Here is an 18,864-nt window from a genome sequence, read left to right on the forward strand (position 1 = left end):
TTTGCGATGGTAAGATGACGTCACTGCTTCATATTTATTTAGTATTTCAGAAAATTGTATTAATTTTAATGTGAGTTTGCTATGTTAAAGTTGAGGCGCACGTATCGTCGCATATTTCATGTCAGTTTCATATTCAGTGTGTTTACGTCAGATGAGGCCCCGCCCCCCGGCCTGTCCACAGCCGCGGGGCGGCTCAGCTCCCGCCGTGATTGGAGGGACTCGGGAGCAAGATGGCCGCAGTGCAGCGCGCGGCGGCGGAACCCTGAGATGACGCAAGCTCCAGTTTACGTTCAGCCCTCTCGGCTCCGAGCGCCCCAGTCTCCACAGTAGATCCCGCCCGCCGCTGGAGCCCGGAAGGCTGGCCGGGGACCCTTCAGTGGACCGAGCGGAACCGGTTCCTCAGAGTAAGTACCAGCGCGGCTCTGGTTCCGCGGAAAGGAGCCGTTCCTGCCCGCCTTCCCGCGGCGGGCTCCCTCCCGCGGTGCTTCCTCGTTGCGCTCCCGGCGCTCTGCTTCCTGTTTTCGGGGCCGTCTGTCGGGGAGGTTCGCTGCTTCGGAAGCGAGTCGGAACCGAGCCGTGTTCGGGTGTCGTTCGGCCGGGAGAGCCCGCTCGTGCGGATACGACCTCGCGGCTTCATCTTTTCAAATTTTCCACACATCCTGGTTGACCCCCCCGGCCCCCCTCCTCCCTGTCCGCTCTGAGGAAACGGGAAACAGGGAAGACCTGTGCGGACCCGAGCGAGCCACGTTAGAGGAAACCACGCACGGCTGCTCCCCCCGCGGAGGTGCCCCCACCCCCCGGGAACAAAGCCCCCAGTGTGTCGCTGGAGCGCAGCTGGCCACAGCTGCTGGGCGGTGGAGCTCCCCGGGAGCCGCCTGCACAGACGCGTCTGCGCTCCTCGCTGCACGTGCGAGCTGCATCTCATTTTGATGCGCAGGCGCGTCTGCATCTCACGACTGAACGTCTGTTTCCTCCTGTCAACCTCTCATTACCAAAGGGAGGTTTCCATCTGCCGAAGCGGTCTTTGAACGCACCATCTGGTCAGTGTCAGACAGCAGATCATTGCAGCATCCTCTGCTCTGAGGCGGGACTGAGCATCCTGCCACCAGCAGCTGACGGCCAGCTTATTTATGTTCCCAGAAATCCTGCCAGTGGATGCTGCAAGCCTCCCCGATTACTTTATTCTTCATTTATCCGCCCCCATCTGCCCTCCTCCCTTTCATTTGTTCGCACTTATAGCTCACATATGGCTCCCTGATCCCACGTCCAGCAGAGAAAGACTAAATTCGAGCCTCCTCCTCCTCACTCTGCGTTTCCGAGCCAGGCAGATCTATTCTTAGTCCTCCTCCTTCCTCATCCCATCAATCATCTGCATCATCTCCTGCCGTCACCTCCTCACCGATGAAACGCCGTTTACATTCGGTCCTGTCGGGGTCATCATGCAGCACCTGTGATGTCACGGTGGGGCGTTGCCATGGTTACCGGGATGTCTCCTCCATCTGTTGGAGTGGGAGGGAGTTCCCACGAATCCCCCTCAGATCCGGTTTATCCTGCGCTGCCAGCTGCATCAGAACCCGTCCATGTTCTGTTTCCTGACTGTCATGGAACCGAAGTCGGAGCAGCAAACGCTGCTGCATGAAACGAGTTTTGATCTGTGCTGGAGCGCTTTCTCCTGCCTCAGTAGACGTTCACTACCGTCTGCGCAGTTATGTGAACTGCCATCTGCGTAGTGGGCCTTAGCTGCTGTCTGCGCAGGTGGCTGTGCTTCTGTAGAAACATGAATAAACTGTAGAAGTCTTCCTTTTCTTTCTTCAGTTTTAAAGTCTGTCTCAGTGAAGATCACTGTCAGACATCCGTCTAAATAAATGACTGAGTTTAGACTTGTTGACTTGTTGCTGCCTCTAACTCTGTTGTTCTGCAGCTGCAGTATCACATTCTCTGGTCTCACCAGCGCCCTCTGTCCTGAGACCGGCGTACTGCAGGCCTCACCATGTGCATTTCTAAAACACATTTTTAGCGGGTAGTCTAATACAGACGATACTCAGACAGTTGAGCAGAAATAAGCAAAGGAGGTGATAAAAAAGCATATTTTATGAAGACAAAAAAAATAAAAATACAGAAAGAGGCCGCAGCTCCAACTTGTAAATTCACTCCTTTTTTTTCAAAGAAATGTTGAAAACCCACAGAAAAAAAAGTAATCATAAAATAGACATGTCTAAAAATGATTGTTATTTTTAATTTATAAGTACATTCATATAATTTTATTTATTCATATTTTAAGCTACACTTTGCTGCACGTCACTGTTCTTCGCTGCTGTTTGCGTTCGTGGGGATTCACTACCGTCTGCGCAGATAAAAGTACACTGCCATCTGCATACTTGGACCTTCACTGCTGTCTGCGCAGGTGGTTGTGTACTGCCATCTGCGCATGTTGGCCTTCACTGCCACGTGCACAGGTGGTCTTCCACTGTCGTCTGCCCACTTGGGCACGCACTGCTGCCTGTGTATAATAGTGTACTGCCGTCTGCATATACCACTGCAGTTCTGTCTGCGCGTGTGGGCAGACAGACACTACTGTCTGCGTCTGCTCTGTTTTGGAACGGTTTTGTGCTGCATCTTTGCAGTGAACGGGGTCTGACTGCGGCCTGCGCGATGCTTCCTGTGCTGCTGTGTCTCATGATGTCACTTTTTTCTGCGTCTCTTGACGTTTATGGTTTAGTTCATTGGTCTCCGAACTCTTCACTCCCTTTATTACAGTAACGGTTCGTTCCTGCGTTCATGCACCTTCATCCAGCTCAGACTCTGCACAGACTTGTTCCGGCTGTTTCTCTTTTCTGTTGCCTTCCTAACAATATAGCGGTGCACGTTGAGTAAATGTCAGAAGAAGTTGGAACCGGTTCCACCTATGGAAGGAAGGTGGCAGTAAAACCAGAAGTTTTTGGAAACCTTCGGCTGTAATGATTCATTTTAGCGATTCTATTCATTTAGATTATTTTACGTTACAGTAGAATAAACCGTCTATGTCTCAATCAAACAGTGTTTTCCACGATCATTTATGATCAGTTCCTTTTACGATTCAACTTTCCTCCTACCGATCGATCTGGTCAAATACATTGATTCATCGATTTACCGTTAAACCTCTAAAATTGTTGATTCCAGTTTTTATTTTTGCAATCCTTTCAGTTCATCTCAGTGTTGCTGCTGAGCCTGAGCAGACATGTTGGATGTTTCTGCTCCGGTTTGTGTCGTCAGACTTCAGGCTGAGTCGCAGCTGAAGCTCCAAAACATTTTGGCCTTCTCTTTCACCGACGGCGCCGCGTCGGAAACCGCCAATCACCGCGCAGCGCTGGCTCCAAACTGACGTCTATTTTCTTCAGTTGTGCTAATTGCTGATGAATATGAATGCGGTCATTCTCTCTGTTTGCAATTCAGATGAAGAGGAGCATGTGAGTGTGGGGCTGCAGCTCAGCGTAGTAAACAGTCCGACTGCGGCGGCGATGGACGGTTCAGCCGTTTAAACAAAGACAAACAGAGGAAGGGAACTGCTGCTGTTCTCTGGTTCTGCTTCAGCATCTCCATGTTTCATCCTGACTTCACGCTGAAGCAGCTGAAGGTTTGACCTCGTTTCAACCCCAGTTCATCTCCAGCCGGCGTGGGAAACAGCAGCTGCAGCGTCCTCGTATAAAAACCTGAACTTTAAGTATTTATTTAAGCATCAAACCGGTTCCGAGGTTTGGCTGCTGATGGAGACCCGGAATGATCCGGATCTCGGCGGTTTTCGCTCTGCAGAGCTTCTCTGTGCGGCGCCTGCAAACATCCAGAACTTCCTTCATAAATAAATGTGCTGCATTTGTGCTGTGACACAGAGTTAGGTCGCAGGTCATGGAGAGAGTAAAGAATTTCATATTTTGGGAATGAAAATATTAAATATTTAAATATACTTTTAAAAGCACCCAAAAAAAGTTTGCAATTGCAAACATATTTTTTGAAAGCAAAAGAAAAAATTGAAATTTGAAATTGCAGAATTAATTTTGAAGGCAAAAAATTGCAATCAGCCATTTTTTGAAAGCAAATATGAAATATTTTTAGTTGAAAGAAAATTCTGATCTCAAAACTGACTTTTGCTCGCTGTACGGTGGCACAAAAGTCCTTCCATAGCAGTCGAGTCTGCAGGACAGAGCAGCTTCTGTACGACCCCCCCCCGTCACCGAGCGAGGAAAGGGACGACAGAAGACGGGCTGCTTTAAGAAAGCTCAACTTTCTAGAGCTGTCAATCAGTCGTGAGGCTGGAGGCGGGCCTTGGGAGGCCCCGCCTCTTGTCCCGCCATGCTGCTTTTTCACATTGCTGTGTTTATCTCTGGATTTTCTTTAGTTTTTGTAAGTTAAAACGCTTCTCCGTCACTTCTAGAAGAACCTGTGGTGTCACGTCCCGCCTCTGACTTCAGGGATCGAACCTTCCCATTAAAACGCATCATGAAGCCGCTTTTCTTTATTCTGATTCTGACACAAGCAGACTCCACGTGAAAAGGACTTTCTTGAAAGTTACCGGATCTCAGCGGCTCCATCTACAAATGATGAAGAGCAAACTCGGGTTTAATCTGGATTATAGAAGTGAGGTAATCTGTCAGGTTTGTGCAGGAAGGTCAAATCTGAGGTTCACAGCTCCAGTTAACTCTGTGATTCACTTTATTCAGTTCAGTTTATGAAGCTTCTCAAACATCAGTTCAATGATGAAGATTTTTACTGTCCAGTTTCCATCAAGAATCTAAACCAACTAAAACTTCTTCACAAAATAAATCATATAAACTAAAGAAGAAATGTCAGATAAAATGACTAAAACAGGATTTCATGGTTTTTATCCAGAACTTCTGCGGTTCTGAGTCGGTCAGGATTCTGTTCACAGATCAGCTGGACTTTCATGTTCATCTCATGACCTGAAGCTCAGAGGACTTCAGGCTCTGCAGCGTTTCTACATGGAGTCTGGATCGGTTTTGTTCTGGATAAATCGGGGTTGGTTCTGCGTTTGCTTCCAGGTTCTCCAGCCCGTATGAAGGCTTCTCCAACACGTTTCTGCTGCTGTCCGAGTGCAGAGACCCGAGTTGTTTGTTGTGTTACTTTCCTCCGAGCCGCCGGGGCGTAGCGGCGCGTCACGCCACGGATAAGCAGCTGTTTTGTCTACAAACCCGGGTTTTGTTCTGAAGTTGTTCCTCTGTCCTTGTACACGTTCCTCTGGTCGAGGATGGATGTTCTGTGGTCTTTAGTGAAAATGTCCATTAAAATATGCAGTGATGGGAGGAGAGGAGGTGATGGATCCTTCAGACCTGAGGAGGACTTCAGGCTCCAACAAACCATTATTTTAATAGTCGACATCATCGTGACTGATTGACGAATCGTGGCAGTCCAATCACCAACTATGGGCGTGTCTTATTAGGAGTCTCCACAGCGAATCAGCTTTCTCTGATTCACTCAGGTGGTTTGGTAGAGAGTTTACGCCAGATGCCCTTCCTGACACAACATTGTGTTTTTAATTTAATAAACTCAACTTAGAACTTCATAAATGTAAGCCGCTGTGACACCAAAAACCTTAAAAGCAGCTGCACAGAGATGAACATGTTTCTCACTTACGTTCCACCTGTAATCTCACAGGTGTTGTGTCGAGATATGCATCCCCTGCCTGAGTTTGTATCCTCTGTCGTGGCACCAAACACTCGGGATTATTACAACATTTTTATTTCAACGTGGAAAACTTTTTTTCTCCTTACGGTGCACAATAATTATAAAATAACTTTTATTGAAACAAAGCATCATTATTTATGCAGGTGGGCGGGGTCACGGTGACAGAGCTGCGTGAATGGACCGTTTTCTTATTAAGCCTCTTTATGAGGAGCAAATGTCACTCAGACATTCGTTTATTTTTCAGACGACAGGTTAAGTGTTTATTGTTGCTAATGCTCCTGATTGGTGTTTATTGATCGCTGGGCTTCTGGAAGATCTGCCCTGGAAACACACTGGATTTGATGATCTGCAGAAGAACGCAGATCCAGATCCTGTTTCCCTTTAAGATTTAGTTTATCAGAATTCAACTTTTGATGTTAGTCTTTCACATTTAGGTGGATGGCTTCACACCGCCGGCAGAAATCCATCTCTGACGCCTAGGAATGAAGCCCTGAACCCACAGACGTTCCTCTGGAGGTTGTTGGATCTTCACGGGTTTAAGAAGCAGCAGGAAGTGAAAACGTGTCATGAAGAAACCAGTCAAAACACGTTCCTTCATCTCCGAGAGCGTCAGTAACTGAAACTCCCGTCCTGCTCCAGAGAACCTGGAGGTTCTCCTGGCTGCTTCCACATCCTGGTGCTTTGACTCTGTTAGGACATTTCCCGGGACACCCCCCCCACAGGGAGGTGCTGCTCCTCCAGGAGCCTCATGGGAAGAACTTGATGAAACTTCGATTTACTGTCGGCTCTGCAGCCGGTTTTTCCTGCTCTGCAGTCGCCTCCGGCACAACTGCGTTTGTGCAGACGTCAGCGCCGCACACGCCCCGGACTGCAAACGTGCGCATGCAAGCAGCGACACGCACGGCTCCCTCATGCTTCTTTTCTTCCACCTCCTTCTTTGACAAAACGGACGAGTGCGGCGCGGGTCCGACCTCCAGGTACGCGGCCTGCATGAACTTTGAGGATGAAGGCGTCTGATGAGGTCGGATGAGGCTGAAGGTGACAGCTGGACTCTCAGGTGTTTCCCAGATGAGGGTCGGCGTGTTTGTGTGACGTCTGAACACAAAGCCTGATGGGAAATCCAAGTTTCAAACATCAGGCTGTGCTTGATCCAGACGACGAGATGTCTCGGTGAGGAACCCGTTGGTTCTGGTTGTCTGCAGTCGCCGCTTTGTGACCTTCACACTTCGCTCTTCTGCTTCTCCGGTTTCCTGATGGAAACTGTTTCTAACAGGAGTATCTTCTGACCTCCTGGACAGTTTCTGCTGCAGATCCTCCTCCTCCTCCTGCAGCCGGAGGTTCTCTGTGAGGAGCTCGGGTCTATTTATGTCCCACTTCTATTCACAGTTTCAATCCTGACAAATCAAAGCCTTTTGAGCAGATGCAGCCCACACGGCAGAGACCCTTTGAAACCCAAATCTATCAGACAGCTCTGCTCCTCCTCCTCCTCCCCCCCCCACATGTGACTCCCCTTTTCCTCGCCGCTCTGCCGTCTGACGGTCTGAGCAGAAGTCTCTGTGAAGACGGCGGCAGACAGAAGAGCGGCGTGAATGAAAGCGTGTGAGCGCGTGGGAGGCGGAGACTGACAGTGAAGCTCACAGCATCTCCATCCATCTGCTGGGGGGGCGGGGCTTCCTGTCCTGCTGATTAGACTTTTGTTTCTTTACAGGAAAAATATTTAAACTGAGATGGTTAAAAAAAACGTGTAAAGTTTACAATGAATCAATGATAATAATTTGTCGTAATTATTAATAAAAGTTACACCTTTTTATTCAAATCAGTCGTTATGAAAAACATATTTTCTAAACTAAAATGTTTTTGGAGCAAAAAAATAAATCAGTTTAAAAGTGAAACTTGAAGTGGATTAGATGTCAAAGAGGTTTATATAAACCGGGTTTATCACCATTTAAATAAATCAATAAATAAATGGCAAATATAAAAAATAAAATTAGAGTAAATTAAATAAATACATAAAAAGTAACTAAAGTATTCAGGTGAAGTGAACACCATTTACCAATCAAGAGAAAAGCAACATAATATGACAAATACGTTGTAATAATAATAGTTCAAATCAAGAAGTGTTTTGATGTTTAAAGTTGTATCTTAATCCTCATAAAAGTTCTATCTTTAGGAAAATAGATTTATGGATCAGAACCTGCGGTTCATTATGTCATGTGACTGTAGATAAAAGGTCCAAATGAGGAAGTCTCATTCCCATAATTCAACGCTGCTGTAGACTGTTTATCTGCTCAAACGCTTCTCCACCTGTAGAGGAACTGAGCGCTCTGTGTTCACAGAGGAACTCCAGGACCTGTGTGAGCCCCAACCATGCCTCTCACACCTCCCATTTGATGGAGGGGTCCATCGGACGTTATGCATCCGATTCAGGCAGAAGGTTCTGGTTCTGACAGCAAATGATCAGAACTACAGTTTTTATCCCAGACTTTAGCCGTGCGTTCCCACAAAGATTACAGGTGCGTCATGATGGGACCTTCAGATCGAGGTCTTTTTCCTCCCTCACCTGTTGGGTCTGCTCTCTCAGGTGTTCTGGTTACCTGTCTGTGAGCTGTGGATTCGTATGAGGCGGATCGCCGTGATCCGTGTTCTCTGTCAGGGCCACGCCCACAGAGCGCTGGAGCTTCTGCTTTTGTGGACGAGCTGATGATCAGTGAGGTGGATTATCAGCAGCTGATGCTGTTGAGCTTCTGACGCGGACGGTGATTTATGGAGGAGTTCTGGGTAAATATTGACCGTTGTTAAAGAACCGTAACTGCAGAACGCTTCGGCTCATTAATCCAGAGTAAACTTTATTTTACTGTGTTAAAGTGATTAATGTTGAGAAGTGAACGTCGTCCAGCATCAAAGACACTTTAGTTCTGTGACGCCTCCAGATCTGCAGGTGTGGCTTCTGTGGTGTCTGTAGAACCTTCTAAGCTCCTCCCCTCGAGGGGAGTCTGGTCTGTGCGCCTCCTGGTGCTGACCTCCTGTTCTTGGTCTCCCCAGGTGTGAGTGCGATGAGGAGCGGCTCCAGGGAGTGAGGCCATGGGCTGCACCTCCGCCAAGCAGGTGTCGGCCGTGCCCAACGATGAGGAGGGACGCGGCAAGGTCTACAGCAACGGGGACGCCTTCTCCGGTCAGTGACACGCCGCCACAGCTCCGCCCCCACGCAGGTGTCACGTTCCCCATTTCAGGAGGATTCGTCAGCAGCTGCAGATTCACAGCAGGCAGACGCGTCTGTCAGAAGAGGAAGAGACGGTTCTGCTGGTTGATGACAAACGTCTGCTTCTGACGTGGCTGAAAACCGCCGCACGCTTCCTGTGACCTCATCACCTTTCCTTCAGTGAGGAAGCTTTGAGGAGAACCTCGCAGACGTTGGAGAACCTTGCAGACGTTCTCTGATTTCAGGAGAACCTCGCAGACGTTCTCTGTTTTCAGGAGAACCTCGCAGACGTTCTCTGTTTTCAGACGTTCTCTGTTTTCCGACGTTCTCCTGAATCGGAGCGTTTGTCTGCAGCTCTGCTTTAATTGCGTTGATTCTCTGCTGTGAGATGATGGCGGCTGAGGATTAACGCCGATTAGGGATTGGAGCATCAGGCTGGTGTGGCGGCAGACGGGATGATCAGACGATGATCCACACCCCCACGCCCCCCTTCTCGCCTGGCCTCGTTTTCCCGCTCTCTCCTTCGGTTTCTCCTGCTCTGCGTTCGGACCTTTTCCTCGACAGCAGCAGACGGGTTTGGGTTCAGTGTGGAGCGTCTTCACACGGTCCTCGGGTTCTCTCCTCGTCTGGCTCTTTTGACCCCGCCCCTTTCCTTCTCTCCTCCCCCTCTTCCTGGCCCCGTCTCTCGGCCTCTCTTTCCTCTGGTCCGCGGCAGCACCGGGTCAGAACCTTGTGTCCTTTCACATCCTCTCGGCCCGCCGACTCCCCCGCCTGTTAGCTTTCTGTAGATCAGATGGGGGGGGTCAGTTCTTCTAAACCCATAAAAGGTTCCTCTCTAACTCAAACTGAATCCCGGGATGAGTTTAAACGGATTTCAGGGGTTTGGGTCCAAAAGGACAGAAATGTTGGAGCTGCTCAGAGAAACGTCCTGAAAGTTCTTCAGCCTCAACAGGAGACCAAGCGAACGGTTGGAGTAGGAGGAGTCAGGACACCAGAGATCCTCAGAACCTACTCAGATCAGTAGAACCCGGTCAGAACCTGGTTGTATCCTCAGAACATGCTCAGATCTTTAGAACATAGTTGGATCCATCAGAACCTGGTTGGATCCTCAGAACCAGAACCCAGAATCTTGTCTTGAGCCCTCTGCGGGTGTCGTTTCTGAACTCTCTTCTGTGAGCAGGACCCAAAAATAGCGGCGCCGGTGACCCGATAAGGTCGGCGGTTCCTCTGGCGGGATAAAAACGGCTCCAGGGGGGGGGGGTCAGCTCCTGCATGTCCCTAATTATTGCTCCGGGGGGGGCGGGGCACATCTCAAGGATGGTGTTTCCAGAACCCTGCAGAGTTCTGGTCTGAACCGTATCGGATCTTCTGAATCCGTGGTTCCAGTTTTCAGGCGAACACGCAGGGAAACAGACATCTGTGTTGTTTACATCAGAGGAAAAGGAAGTGAATCAACGCGTCCGTTCACTCCTCCAATCGTCAGTCGGTTTCAGGATTATGTACTGCGACCTCGACTCCGTAATCTCGTTCCCCAAACGCTGAGCGGGAGGAACCAGCGTCCACGTTTGACCACCTGATCCGGTCGGTTCAGCTGCTGAGGATCATCAAAGCAGAGATCAGAGCAGACAGGTGACCTGTGACAGGTGACCTGTGACAGGTGACCTGTGACAGGTGACATGTGACATGTCTGCTCTGAGGGTTCTGGAGAAGAAATGGATCCAGAGGAAGCAGCCATGTTGGTGGTTCAACACGGCTTCAGTTGAAACAGGCAGAAGGAGGAGGAGTCAGCAGAGATGAAGGTGTTTCACCTGCTGCTTCCTTTCAGCTGCAGACTACTTCCTCCCGCGGCGGCTCGCCGTGTTTGTGTGTGCTGCGTTGCCACGGCGCCGCTGTGCGTGGCGCTCGGAGCAGCGGCGCTGCGACTGGTTTACATTCCCGGCATAAACAGCCGAAGCCGCCTGCATCTGTTTGGTCTCTTTCCTCGGGATCCCAGCAACTTCTGTGTTTGTGTGACTGGAAGGACGGCGGGCCACGCTCGCGCTCACGTGCACTCACAGGTGGTAGAAACCCTTCTGCTCACGGATCAGATCTGATCCAATGAGGCCAAAGTGCTTCAGGTAAATGTTTTATGGGTACGTCTCACTGCAGTTCATCAGCAGAGACGTTGTCTCCCGGCAACATCGGCCGGTTAACGTGGATGAAACGCTTCAGACCGCAGAGCTGCACATCAGCGCAGAATCTTCTACTTCAGGAGTTACGCTACAGGTTGAAAGGTTTCAGTAGATGAAAGCTAAAGCTCCGGCGTTAAAGGATCTTAATGGACTTTTTTCTTTTCGTCCTGTTGCCAGCACTGTAGGCGCGCGCACGGGGTGCGTGTGCACGGACCCAAACAAAGATTTACATTCTAATGAAATACAGACATATTTCCTATTTGAGGCGTGTTACAGCCGCACACATGCAGGATCGAGACTTTCAGGGAGAGGATGCTTTCTCCTCACAGGACAGCTGGGCGCGCCGGTGTGGTGCCAAAGTAAGTCCCCCCTGCCAGAATTTGTATCCCCTGTCTCTGGGATCATTGACTTATTGGGACTTATTGGTAAAAGAAAGTGGGTGTGAGCGATCTACTTTATTCTTTTGGGAGTTTACTGTCATGTTTGAATTGTTTTTTTTTCCCTCATATTCTGTGTAATATGACGGGGAACGGATTCTGTCAGACCACTGCTGATCCAGTCGCCAGAATGTGTAGAAACAACAGTTATTTGATCATTTTCTGTTGTTACATGCTTCCATCACAAAGTTACTTTCATTAATTGCAAGTTTTATTGTAAATTAGTCAAACATGTCATTTTTTTCTTAATTTCTTAAGACACGAAGCTGTCGTTGTTTCACATCAAAATGTGGGGGGAAATGCAAATATGAGGAAAAAACTCCCAAAAGCCTCGAAATACTGCATCGTAATCAACCACCAAACAAATCAACGATGCCTGAGACGGGGGATACACATTCTGGCAGGGGGAGCGTACTTTGGCATCACACCGGTCTGACCGTGGATTTGGTTTTTTTAGGTGCACCATTGAAAAATCCAGTCGCAAATGCGACCAAATTGGTTGGAGAACTGAGCGGCTGATTCCTGATCCGGCTACATGTGCGGTTGATGGATGTTTGGGAATTTTAGCTCCAAACATCACAGATCAGATCGTCTTCCATGACGTCTGCAGCTGTGAACGCACCGCGCTGCAGAACGGGTTCTACGTGAACGAGGAAGAAACGAGAATCCTCCGAGAGGAAATGATCAACCAGGATTCTTAGATCATCTTTAGGTTTTTAACTGCAGTTTCAGTTCCTGATCTTTGTGTTCAGGAGAAGCTCCGTCTGCTCCCGAGTCCCCTTCACGTTCCAAACTGAAGCTGCTCTTAGAGTCCCGTTCCGATCATCTTCTGATCCGTTTCCCAAAGCGTTCCCAGTGGAATTTCCATCACTATGACGCCGTTTTTAGCCAAAATAATCCAACAATCTGTCTTTTTTTTTAGGATATAATTTCTGCAGAGCGGCAGGAATTCATTAGAAATTCTTCCTCTGAGTTGTGGGTGGGACTGTTGTCCCAGAAGTAAGCCTCCATTTCTTTCCCATCATCCCTTTGTTTACTGTAGCTTACAGCCCCTCCCTCTCCCAACCCGAACAACAAACATAGTTTCCAGATATTTAGATCCAGATTCCACCTCAGACCAGGAAAACAACTATTTGTCTGCAGGTGGATGCATCAGAATGGGGCGGAGCTTGAGGCCCCGCCCAGCATGTTTTCCACATCACAAATACCTTCTTTTTTAAACTGTATTTTTCCTGAAAATCCTCCAGTACTCATTAAATTCCTTTTTCTAAGTCCTCCATGATAAGAAAAATGTAACAAGAACATGTGGCGCACGTTTAAGATCGCACGTTTAAGATCGCACGTTTAAGATCGCACGTTTAAGATCGCACGTTTAAGATCGCACGTTCAAGATCGCACGTTTAAGATCGCACGTTTAAGATCGCACGTTCAAGATCGCACGTTTAAGATCGCATGTTTAAGATCGCACTGAAAGTGTTTCTTTGCCCGTTGTGTACGTAGTAAGAAATCAAAAAGATGAAGAAGTCCTCTGAAGGAATCAGATTACAGACGAGACATTCTTTATTTCCATCGTTTACCCTTTCAAAATAAAAAACAGATAATGATAATTGATAGTATGCCCCGCCCCCTTTGGAAAAGCTGAGACCTGACGGCGTCATGGATTGTTGACGATCATCGATTCAATCTGAAAGATTGTCAATAATCTGAGTCATGAGACTTTACTCCCACAATAATTCTGACCAAACTTTTAGTTTTTCTTCTTTTACTTTGAAAGGGTAAATGATGGAAATAAAGATTTTTATTTTCAATCTTTTCTTGGTTCCTTTTATTCACCATTCTACCTGAGGTGCCCAAACTTTCAATCCCCCCCGTCCCACCTGCAGGAATGACCTTTAAGGATTGACCTCTTTCACACAGAAGCTGCTTTAAACTATTCAACCACTTCCTGTTTCCTTTTAGCAGAACTCTGACATAAACTTCTGCTATTTCGGTTCCATGTGAAAGATCTTTGGTTTCACCTCCTTCCTCTGGATACCCTGACTTTGGTCATGTGACCTCACTAAGACTTTTCTGGTCCCACACCTGCATGAGGTTCTGACCCGGGTCACGCCACCGAGCCGTGTTTGACCAGAACTTTACGCTCTTCCTTGTTTTTATTTCTAGCAGGAAGTGGGGTCAGACGGTGCCGGCTGTGGCGTTACTCGGGTCGCTGAGACGGAACCTCAGAGCCCGTCGGCCCCGTTCGGATCAGAACCAGGACGAGTCCCGAGGTTGGGATTGGTCTCCGTTTTCTCTCATGGTGACGCTCTAACGTCTCTCCACAGATGAATACAAGATGAAGGGAGTGGAGGAGGTGAAGTACATGAAAGGAGAGGAAAACCGAGTCAATGCACGGAACCAGGAGAACCTGGTGAGACACGCATGTTCCTACACACACGCATGTTCCTACACACGCATGTTCCTACACACGCATGTTCCTACACACGCATGTTCCTACACACACGCATGTTCCTACACACACGTTCCTACACACACATATGTTCCTACACACACGCATGTTCCTACACACACGCATGTTCCTACACACACGCATGTTCCTACGCACACACATGTTAAACCTGCAGGAAGGCGGCTGACGTTCAGGTGGAGACGACAGCCCTGCTGGATGTTCTGGTTCTGATGGATCAGCAAAGACGTTCCAGAACTTTCTGATTGCTGACATCAGCTCTCTGAGAGGTTTAACCCTCATGTTATCTCATGGGGTCCAGATGACCCCGCCCTGATGTTGAGTTGGGCACCGATGTACGCGGTTCTACTGAAACCAAAGCTGCTCCAAACGGTTCTGCATTTCGGTGCTGAGTTTCATTGTCTGAGGACATGTCAATCACTCCTACTCTGTTCAGGACTTTGAAGTTCTAGAAGATTCTTCTGCCTTTCTGTGTTAGTGGGCGTGGTCATTTAAGACAGCTGACGGGGCGAGCATGAGAGCACGCCGCACTTGAACGTCTGGCTGATTCCACAGCAGGTCTCAGAAGTTTGACAGGTCGCTGCGTCGCATCAGCCAATCAGGAGCTCAGCTTTGGATGCGAGATGTTTTCAGTGACCAGATCATCGGGAAAATACTGATCCAACACGAGAGTTTTGTCCTGTCGCAGCGCGGCGGTTCTCTGGCTGCAGCCTCCCAGACTTCAGCGGAGCCGGCAGACAGACGCTGCTGCAGGAGCGGAAGCAGCCTGCTCGGGTCTCCTGAACTGGGATATTTTACTTATTTTTGTCGAGACAATAATAGAAAAAGGTCTCCCATCCCCCCCTCTCGGGTTAATGACAGCCTTCAAACTCAGTCACAGAGACACAGAAACACAGTGGAAGCAGCTGTCATCCAGGCACACCCCGGTAACAAGAAAATCTTTAAAGGATTTCATTTTTTGTCGAACTCCTTACAGTAAACAAACCTGATCTCTGTGCCTTCCATTCATTGGAGGTGTGACATTCACAGACGTCCGCATGCAGCCACGGCGTCAAGCCCAGGATCACATGTTTGACAGGCAGCGAGCAGCGACTTCGCCGTGCGGTGAAAGAGGCGGACCGCCGGTTTGCAGCTCGGAGGTTGTGGAGCTCTGATCTAATGGGAACAACCAGCACAGTAAAAGGGACGAAACCCAAAACGTCCCTTTTTGACGTGGAGGTCTTAACTGAGTTAATATGTGACGACATGAGAAGGAAAATGTGTTGATTAGAGGAGATGTAGGCAGTATTTTTATACCTGAAGTACCAAAATTGGCACTGAAGAGGAACCGAAAGCAAAAGTAAAGAACCGCTTTGACACTGCGGAGGGACAGAACATCTTCCATCGTGAGGTAAACCGCGTCGCCCTGAGAAACGCTTTTCTTCACGTTTAAATGTATGTAATGAGTTTTTGTTGTAGCATCGCCTTTTTAAAGTTATTAAACCGCTGCTGGTATGTATATTCAAGCGCTGGAAGCTCCGCCCTAATGCTAGCGGACCGGCGATTATTGGTGACATCATCCATGAAAGTGACGTCTGAAATATGAGACTTTTCATAGCTCTCCATTTGGAGGCTGAATGAAGGAGAAGGGAAGAATTTGACTTTCTTTTATCTAATAACTTTGTTCCTTTTTCTTGCTGGAGTCATCTTTGTATTTGTTATTGTGTTTTCACCTGAACACGAAGGTTTGTCCGTTGGAGAAGTGAGGAGTTCCAGTGGGTAGAATCTGGTCAGTGTGAGATCAGGAGGACTTCTCTGCAGATGACATTTTTCTGTTTTCCTGGTTTGTTGTGGCTTCAACAAACGCGTTACGTAGCTGCAGAGGCTGCTGTCAGCTGTGGGCGTCGGTCAGCGGCCGGCGGTGTTTTTCCTCTGCGAGCGTCCTGCCTGCTAAAGATGACGGATGGACGTGCAGCTTCGCTCTCAGCTCTGCGGGAAATTTTCCACCGAGCTCGCTCTGAAGTGGGCCAGACCGGCCCCCTCATTAGAGCTGATAAACCGTCCCATTAAACCCACGTAACACCTGAGGGCCGCGTCCGGCGCCGCCAGCCGGGGGAGGTGTAATCTGATGGATCAGATTGGACCGTCGCTGCTCTCACCTGTTTACCGTCCAATTATGAAAACTAACGAGGTGTTTGCTTGTGTCTGCAGGAGAAGAGTAATGCGCCGCTCAAAGGGAAGCCGCAGAAAGAGGCGGCCGCATCAAACGTCAAGTCTACGTAAGTGTCTGCAGCAGCGACGCGCTTCCTGCTCGGATCGCATTGGTGTTGTGATTGAAGCGCCGTGTGAGGTTTGACAAAGTATGGAGGGATTTTTGTGCCACCAAGTTGCAAACAAAATGTTAAGTGTTAAGAAAAACCTTCATAATTTGCAAATAAAAATATTTAATCGCTTTAGAAATAATTATTTTGCTTTCAAAGTTTTTTCTGCTTTCAAAATGTTTTTGTTTCCTTTGCAAACTTTTTCTTTTTTGCTTTAAAAAAATATCTTTGTTTGCAAACTTTTTTTTGCTTTCAAAAGTAGTTTTGCGGTTGCAGCACAAATATTTTAGATGTGTTGTGTCTCATCTCACCATCACCCTTTAAATCATCTCTAATCTCTGATTTTGCGTTGACTTGTTTCAGTTTTGTGTAACGTTTGTACCTGCTGATTTGAAAAATATTTTAAAAGCAAAAAAGTTTTTGAAAGCAGATATTAAATATTTGTATTTGCAAAATATACATTTTTATTCTTAACTTTACATTTTGTTTGCATTGATCTCCAAACTGAGACTCTTGTCGGCACAAAGGTCCCTCCGTAGAAGCTGCTTGGTGCAGCTGCTGCAGGGCTTTTATTGTGAAGAGATCTCGTTGGTCACAGCCGTCCTGAACTCTGCAGATCCTTCATGAACATTTATGATGTGAGACAGAGCTATAAACTGAGGAAGGTCAGCGGCGCCATCAAAGCGCGGCGTCTGCTCGTCCACCTGCCTGACATTTCACAAAGATGCTGGAGAGCCTCCAGACTCAGAGCCAGCAAACTTTCCTTCTGTCGTCGCACGGAGCCGGCGCCCCGACACCCTCACATCCCGCTCAGATCCACGGCTGGGAGTAAATATTATGATGTGAAGGTCGGAGCGGCGGCGCGTCTGCTTTCTGTAACGCTGCCTCCTGGACAACCCGGAGCTGCTGGATCCTCGCCGCCGTCGGCTCAAAGCTGAAGACGAATCGAATGAGAACCCGAACTGAAACCCCCCACCCCCCACCCCCCACTGAGGATGACGTGTTTGTGGGGGGGTAATGGAAAATTCTCATGATGTATTCTTGCCTCCCATTCGCTCTCATCTCCATCCTCCCACTTCCTCTCCCCTCTTGTCCTCCTCAGCATTCACACGTCGGAGAGCCAGCAGGAGTTTTTCAGGATGTTGGACGAGAAGATTGAGAAGGTGAGGGGGAGGGGGGCGGGGGGGTCTGGAAATAGCAGTTCCCTGAAATTTAAAGAGACAAGAAGCTGAAAACTCTTCAGCATGAACGCTTCCATCTCAGCTGGGATGAAGGTTTGGAGAGGAAGACGCAAAAATACGACCAATTCTTCAGCAGCTTCATCCTTTTCATCCTGAGGAAGACTCCGGCTGATCTTCATCAGGAAACGGACAAATGTTCTGGAAAACCAGAACCTCAAATGTTTTCATATTTATAATTTCCTTTTTTATCTTCATATTCATGACTAATCGTTCCTTTTTATATCTGAGGACTGGACTGAGTGACTCCGCCCCCTTGGCGTTCCAAACAGGAAGTACCAATACTCGGTCAAACTATTTTTAACATCTTCTCGACAATCCCCTTTCTCATTATATTTTTCTGTAGTTCAGGTTCTAAACTGACCAATCAGATGCCTCAATAAAAGTAGGCGGAGCCTGCTGGCCCACACCTCAACGTTCAAAAGATTTGATATCAAGTGGAGGGGGTGTGGCCTTCCAACAAGCTCACTCCTGATTGGTGAGAGTGGTTGTCATGGAAACAGTGACTCAGACTGATTCGGGCCATTCACTGTGTAGTGGCAGCGTCTGGTTCCAACATGGCGGCGTCCATATTGGGGGGAAAAATGGCGACTGACTTGATTTTGTTGGAGGCGGAAATGAACTGTTTCTATGACGTCACTCAGTCCAGTTCTCTGGTACAGTCGATGGTATAAATATATTTATTTTGTGACTCACAGCAGAGTGAACGTGAAGGATGACCACGCCCTGACAGAAACCCCGCCTCCTCTCTCTGCAGGGCCGGGACTACTGCTCTGAAGAAGAGGAGGAGGAGACATAGCACAGATGCCGCCAAAGTCGCAGTGTGTGAGTGAGTGAGTGACAGGAGAGACGCAGGGTTTTGGGGGCGGGGCCACGCGCCATCACCTTTTTGTACATACGGCAAAGATAGTATTTTAAGTGTGGATGAACGATTGCTTGAGTGACGGAGAGACGAACGTGAAAGAGATGGAGGAGAGAGCGGCGTGTCCGCGGTCCTTCCTCGGTTCCTCCGCGGCGTTCCTCCACGGCGTTCCTCCGCGGCGTGATCTTCCTGAGCGACTCCGACAGCTGGACTGATGAACTCCTGAATGTTACCTGAGAGGAGACGGAAAGCCATACGACTCCCGCCGCTCCAGGAGGCGAGTGATCCTGGACTCTGCGGGTTAGCGAGCGGCCGTCATGCTAACGCTAGCACGGCTAGCACGACGGGCGAGGAAGACGAGTATCTGGGATATTTTAAAGAGAGAGGAGGAAGAGAGCGGACGATAGAAAACTCTAAACTTCTCCTGCCTTTGAATTTAAGAAACTTTATTTTTTATTCTGCACAGTGAATCACTCGTTTGTTTTTGTCTTTTTCTGTTTTCCTTCATCGCTCA

The 18,864-nt window shown here is 48.4% G+C and overlaps 1 protein-coding gene across 1 annotated transcript in view; it reads left to right on the top strand.

Annotated features, from left to right (window-relative positions):
* Positions 1-227: 227 nt before the first annotated feature.
* zgc:92140 (uncharacterized protein LOC447854 homolog) overlaps positions 228-18,864 on the top strand; it is a gene marked incomplete in the record, with an annotated part of 19,141 nt that continues 504 nt past the window's right edge. Inside the window, 6 exon segments of the mRNA XM_024259021.2 lie at positions 228-404; positions 8,719-8,848; positions 13,808-13,893; positions 16,141-16,208; positions 17,353-17,413; positions 18,246-18,864. Coding sequence (XP_024114789.1) covers positions 8,758-8,848; positions 13,808-13,893; positions 16,141-16,208; positions 17,353-17,413; positions 18,246-18,287 — 348 coding nt within the window.

Source organism: Oryzias melastigma, linkage group LG4, assembly GCF_002922805.2.
Source record: "Oryzias melastigma strain HK-1 linkage group LG4, ASM292280v2, whole genome shotgun sequence".
NCBI classification, from domain to species: domain Eukaryota; kingdom Metazoa; phylum Chordata; class Actinopteri; order Beloniformes; family Adrianichthyidae; genus Oryzias; species Oryzias melastigma.